Source organism: Lipotes vexillifer, unplaced genomic scaffold (assembly GCF_000442215.2).
Source record: "Lipotes vexillifer unplaced genomic scaffold, Lipotes_vexillifer_v1.1 scaffold470, whole genome shotgun sequence".
NCBI lineage: Eukaryota > Metazoa > Chordata > Mammalia > Artiodactyla > Lipotidae > Lipotes > Lipotes vexillifer.
In genome coordinates this window covers 557,226-564,294 of record NW_006799533.1, presented here as the reverse complement: position 1 = coordinate 564,294, position 7,069 = coordinate 557,226, and the positions used below count along the sequence as shown (strand labels likewise).

Below are 7,069 nucleotides of genomic sequence, written 5' to 3'. Positions count from 1 at the left end.
CTCCTGCTGAATGACATAGAAGGTTAGAAAGGAAAAGTCCTCCAGGTGGCAGTAATGTTCTGTTTTTCTCAAATAATGTAAATCACCTAATTAAATTTATACAGATTTAAATAGCCTATGTCCTTAATCACCTTATTAATACTGATACTGATATCTAAAAGTTACCTAAACAGGTTTTGTTTTATATTTTTAGATAAAGCTCAAATCGTTATCATACAGGATTTAAAGCAATTTTAACACTTCATAAAATTCCTTGAGACTATACAAATTAACCATTTCAATGAAAACCTTTTGAGAGTTTCTTTTGGATCTTTATAGTCAGTTTATCACGCACAATGGAAAATTCATCCCTTTATTGGTTCATTTTGTTTTAACTAAATCTAGTACAGTTGACCCTTGAACAACGTGGGGGTCAGGGACGCCAACCCCAGGCCCCAACCCCCTGCCCTGTGCAATGGAAAATCTGCACCAGCCAGATTCAACTTTACAGCCAGCCCTCTGCACCAGAGGATTCAACCCACCATAGACTGTGTAGGACTGCAGTACGTATTAACTGAAAAAAAAAACCCCACATATAAGTGGACCTGTGCAGTTCAAACCCGTATTGCTCAAGGATCAACTGTAAATTCAAGATATTATTTAAATCACATTACTCTTTAGTTTTGCCATATATAGTCTTCCAGGTAAAATTTCACAACCATTCTTGACAAAGTTGAGGAGTACTTGTACAATCAAGTAGCATGAACAGGGATCTCCAAGGTGTAAAGGCCCTGAGCTAGGGTCTGAGGTGACAAAAGGTACACATGAGGCAGACCCTGCCCTACTGTACAACACAAATGAAATATGGTAACTTTTGGAGGGCTTTTAGTAACTAAATTAAAAGTAGATGAAATTAATGTTAAAATAAAACATAAATGGTTATTGTAAATGAAAACTTCTAAGAGTATTTGACGTGTATTCATGTAATCACTGTACATGATGTAAGTTATATAAAACATAATGTGGCAAATGCATGCTGTGGAATAATATGCAGCAAATAAAAAGTGAGGTCGAGCTATATGTATTTACACAAAATTATCTATAAGGCACTTTATAGGTACAAAAAACAAGTCACAGAAAAATATGTACAGCAACCCCCATGTACTTTTAAAAAGAAACTTTACACATACACAGGAATTTTCAGGACATGTATTCACATACTGCCTGAGTACATAAAATAAACAGATTATTTCATTTTTATAATGATTCTTTTAAACCATCCCAGAACATGATTTATGAATCTTGTGGTATTTTTTTTTCCTGAAAATATACCCCTGTCATATTTTAACTCTAACTTCTAAACTCATCTCCACCAAATAATTTCAATTGAAAAAAGCTAGCAAAAAAAAAAGGGGCAGGGGGGGAGGCCTAAGATATAGATCAAAACAAAAAAAAGCAAAGAAATATACATGGCAAAACAAAATGAAAACAAGGTTGATCTACCAATATTCGGTTAAATGTAAATTAAAATAGTATGATACCATTTTTCATCGATAAAATTGCTGTTTTTAATGACAACATCTAGTGTCTACAGGGTTTAATAAAATAGACATTCTCATATATCGCTGATGAAGCTGGAAATGGGCATAACCTTTCCGGAGAGAAATTTAGGCAATATATATGAAGATACTTTTCAAATTTTCTACCATTTGATTCTTTAATTACAATTAAATTCTAGGAATTTATCCTAAGAAAATAATCTGAAATGCACAAAATGATTTAAAAACATTTACCAAACCATTTTGTTTAATAATGGGAACAATATCTGATAATTTAAGAATGCTTGTTCAGTCACAAGAAAAAATACAATACCACATTAAAAAACATGTTTTTTAAAAATAAAAGATATAGGAAAATGAACATGAAATTTTAAGTGAGTGAAGTAAAATATAACTATGCACACATACTAACTCTGGGAGAAGATACACTGTTAACCGTGGCTGTGTCTGGGTGGTGAAACTATACCTGATTGTAATTTTCTTCTTTAAGTCTTACACATATAAAAGAAAGAAGAAAGATGTGATGCTCCCCTGTCTTCTCCTAACTTTTTACCAGGCAATGAAAGAATATGTATCACATATGCTCTATATTTTTACATGTATATTTGTGCAAAATAAATCCTTTTTATATTTTTATGTGTTACCAACTTCAAAACCTAAATTAAAATAGTTTATAACAAATAATTAAAATTACAAAACCATTAAAAAACAAAATAGTAAGAAACAAAGAGGGACTTCCCTGGTGGCGCAGTGGTTAAGAACCCCCCTGCCAATGCAGCAGACACGGGTTCGAGCCCTTGTCTGGGAAGATCCCACATGCCGCGGAGCAACTAAGCCCATGAGCCACAACTACTGAGCCTGTGCTCTAGAGCCCGCAAGCCACATTACTGAAGCCCACGTGCCCTGGGCCCACACGCTGCAACTACTGAAGCCCACATGCTCTAGGGCTCGTGTGCCCCAACTACTGAGCTCGCGTGCTGCAACTACTGAAGCCCGTGTGCCTACAGCCTGCGCTCCACAATAAGAGAAGCCACCGCAATGAGAAGCCCGTGCACCGCAACTAAGAGGAGCCCCTGCTTGCCCCAACTAGAGAAAGCCTGCGCCCAGGAACGAACACCCAACGCAGCCAAAAATAAATAAAATTAAAAAAGAAAAAAAAAAGAAAAAGAAAGAATGAGAACTTAAATAACATAGCTGAGGAAAGCTATCGCAATTAACTGCAGAACAGCCTAAACTTCCAGCCACCAAAGCCAATGTAGAAACAAGATGTGCTACACAACTTTGTCTAATAAGGGGGGAGAAATATGGAGGGTAATGCTCCTTGAGGTATGTCAGACAGTGTGTTCAGCAGACTATACCCTGTGACATAGTTTATTATTCCTTTTTTCAGATGTGATAACTGAGACTGAGGGAGGTTAAGAAATAACTCGTTAAAGATTAAAAATCTAATGACCTCTTACCCAAGATTTATATTAGAATTCAGGTTTTCAAGGTCTACATTCTTTCCACTAACATACTACACCTCAAAAATAAACAAACATAAGCCAGAGGCTATGTTTTTCTGAGTTCAGAGAGAAATTTGGCTGGTAGGCCTTTCCATGAGACAAAAAAATACATAATAAATAGTGATTTCAGTGGTATTCAAAAACATGGAGGTATGTTCATCTGGACCTAGCCTTTCCTAATCATCAATGAAACCCATCTTCTGACTGTCAATTAAACATTAAGAGCAAATGTTAAACTGCAGTTCTGTGGAGACAATTCTACACCAAACTTTACCTATGAGAGCAACAGCTGTCAAAATGACCTCCTTCTAACTCAGTTGGAAAAAATATTCATATCATTTATAAATTTGTCTGAATAAGAATATCATGTTATCTAAATAAGCCCATAGAATTTCTATTTCTAAAGCCAAATGCTTGTCTAAGTTTCTCGTTAAAAAGGAAAAGGTAATTTTTTAAAATGGAAAAACAACTCTGCCAGCACCCAGGAATCTGTTATGATTTCTGCTATGTAATTTTCTTAAAATACATTCACACAAATGTTCATTTGGCACATCAAATCCATAGCTCTTGGGATACTAGAATGTCATAAATGTTTGCTTCCCAGAAACATGCCAGGCCAAAACACTTTTTTCATAGGCTTACTAAAATAATAAACATAAACAACCTTGCTTAGTTTTGACAACATATGAACAGAAGGACAATATTCTAATATTGCCTCCTGCAGACATTAACCAGTCCCATACATGTTACGAGCTCCAATAAAATGCTTATTTTTCAGTTTTTATTTTATGTTCCTTTCCTGACATTGGAATAGCTATATTTCATATTCATTCACTCAAAATTATTTATTGAATCTACAATGTGTTACGCATTGGAGACGCAAAAAGAGAATAAGAAACTGTCATCGTTCTCAAGGAGCTGACAGCTCAGTAGGAAAGAGTCAATCAAACCAATAATTTGTTACGAGACTGTACTACACACTACAGAAAAGACGGCAAGAGAAAGATTTAACTCAGACCAGAAACTCAGACCACAAACTTTGTATACAGGATTGGTGATCTGTTACTCTTAGTTTTAGTCACAATTTTCAGTTGAATCCATATATGTTTTTACAGTCAGCCAACAATAACTTAACAGAAAAATTCATGTGTGGGTCTCTAACTGCAAACTTCTTTTCTAGGAAACTTTTCTTTCAAAAGATTAGTTGTGATACTAAAAACATTCCAATTCGATGCTCAAGGTGCATGCTTAGTTCTGAGTACAGAAATCCAGCACCTGCCTTTCCTTAGAGAGTTGGCTGCTCTGTAGAGCCAACCATCTCTTCACATCAGCTGAGGCTGCAACTTTTCTCATCGTGGTCCATGCACCAATGGGAGAGACCTGTGTGGTGATGGAACAGTTCTGTATCTTGACTGGAGCAGGATGAATAATCAGAAGTAAAAAATAAAAGACAATTGTGAAAAGAAGATAATAAAATTACTAAAAATTTGAAAAATCCACATTTTAAAAAGCAGTCATTTTTTACTTCTATGGCAAACAAACAATGCATCATCACTTCCAAAGAGGGATAATCTCTCAATCATCCCAATTATCAATGTTCCTAAACTCTTGTTTTATGTTTATTTTACTCTTGGATAACAGCTTAGAACCTCATACTTTGTATCATTTTTGAGTCACATTTTTGATTATTGTTTTAACTTTGAAGTTATCTATAATTTTCTTTCCGAGTTATCTCCAAATTAATGAAGAGTTGATTATGTAAAGAAAAACTTACCTTTCAGCTTGAAGCTTCGTGGTTTTTATTATTAAATCTTGAGTCTGTTCCTTTGCTGCCTAAAATTATAAACATATCTATTATCGTACAGTTCAACTTTTTTCAACTTCAGAAAACTAATACTGCCACTTACTGGAGTTCAGACTATAGCAAATGAGATCACACTCCAGAACTCAAAAGTTTAAAAAAGGCCCAAGTAACTGAAACAGATGTTTCAAGGCTCATACACTACGTTTAATAAGAAGAACTCACTCAGAATTCTCAATACACACAGAATGCTAAGGCTTACAAGAAAGAAAAAGGTACCACGATGTTTATTAAGGAATTTAATAGTTCCTGATGCTTCTCAGTGGAACAGAAGCACTGCCAGAGCCAGGTAAGGATGAGGAAGAGGTCTTCAGCTATAGACATGCTGAGCTGAGGTACCAGGAAAACTCTGAATGAAGTTGTAAGTTAAGTCACTGATACGCTGCTGTGGAACTCAACAGAAATACCCAAGATGGAGATAAAAATTTGAGAGCTGGGATATACAAAAAAGAAAACCCTCATATAGGATTTTGGAGAACATTAAAGACAGCCCCATCTAAAGGACAGAGGGCTGTTCCTGGCCAAGTCATACTAAACAATCCTCTCTCTCCCAAACCAGAGCTGAAAGGATCAGGAGTGAAAACGTGATGAAAAGGTATTTCAAGGATTAGGAAAATATTTATAAAGTGAATTGAAACAAATCACAAGTGTAACCAGTGAGATTCTTTCTCAAAGACCTGAACTGGGGAACACTACAAAACTAAGGTAGTTACTAATGAGAAGAGAAACAAGTCAGTGGTTGTGAGGCAAGTAGAAACACAGGGCATTAAATGAGTCGGAAGTATGTAGGTCAATGTTAACTCTACAGCCAAACTAGAGGTTTGGAACTGCTTTAATAAACAGACCTAAACTTATATACATTTTCCTGAGATATTTTTTAGGCTGAACATAAATCATAATTAAGCTGGGTCTTTACTGGGCATAGCATTAGTTTGAAATTATTCCTAAGGCTTTCTACTAAGGAATTTATTTCTGCTGCATTTGTGGAACATTATGGGATTGAAAAGTTTATCAAAATTCTACAGTTATCTCTATACTGGCAAGATCAAAATATAAAGGCTTCTGGAGTTAACTGCACAATATTAGTAAACCATCACCAAAGAGACACAAAGACATTTATAGTTAAAAAAATATAAGCAGAATATTTATATTCAAACTTCCTACAGGGCATGATGTATTAGATATCCACACATTTTGTAGACCTATCTAGCAATTTCTGAAAGCTTATCAGGAACTAGGCTAAAATCCAGCCATTATACAGTACCTGTAGGCGACATGTCATATCTTGACAACAGCTGTTCATTGCCTGAACATCTTCATGTATGCTTTCAAGTTCCTGAAAAGGAAAAAAGTAACATCAAGCAGTATATATAGTTAAAGAAATTTCTCTTCTCTTAGCCAAATCCTTATTTTTGTCCCTTTCTTGCCAAAGCACGACAAAAGATCTCATATTTATGACTGAAAATGATTAAAAAGAATAATATCTAGTATAAGAAAAGATGTAAAAAAAAAACCTAGTATATTCTTTTTAGAGGGTCTGACAATAGGAAAATGGCAAATGCTTTAAGAATATGAATACCTTTTTATTCAGAAATTCTCATACTAAGAATTTATCCTAAGAAATTAATCAGATAAGTGTGCAACAATATATGTAAGAGATGATCAACAGAGTTGCCTAAAACAAATGGAAAATGTGAAATGTTTCCAACCATACAATGGAAACCTGTGCATACATTAACAACGATAATATCTGTGTGTGTGTGTGTGTGTGTATGTAAATTAGCACAGAAAGATGTCTATATAAAGCTAAAAAAAGGCTTATAAAGCAATACATATAATACCTCCCCGTTTTTGTTTTTTTAGAAAAATACATAGATATGTGTGCAGAAGAACACAGGGAAGACTCTATGAAGGGCTATACAATAAAATACTGACAGGTTATTTCTTTGTAATAGAATCATAAGTAATATCGATAGTTCCTTCTATTTCTGACTTTATTATTTATCTTTTCTATAAGAATTATTTATAACTTTTAATTAATAAAAAAACAAGAAAATTTGAAAACCCAATAAACTAACAATAGTGCCTCCTCCTATATGGTTGAAAGTAATCACATATTAGATCACGCCAAAAATCTGGTAAGTCTCCCAATAACATTCTTTCCC

At 34.6% G+C, this 7,069-nt stretch overlaps 1 protein-coding gene across 1 annotated transcript in view; it reads right to left on the bottom strand.

The window, feature by feature from the left end:
* Positions 1-7,069, bottom strand: part of COG6 (component of oligomeric golgi complex 6) — a 64,708-nt gene that overhangs the window by 52,137 nt on the left and 5,502 nt on the right. Inside the window, exons 3-4 of the mRNA XM_007471669.1 lie at positions 6,169-6,240; positions 4,818-4,876 (exon numbers count right to left, since the gene is read on the bottom strand). Coding sequence (XP_007471731.1) covers positions 4,818-4,876; positions 6,169-6,240 — 131 coding nt within the window. The remainder of the gene's footprint in view (positions 1-4,817; positions 4,877-6,168; positions 6,241-7,069) is intronic.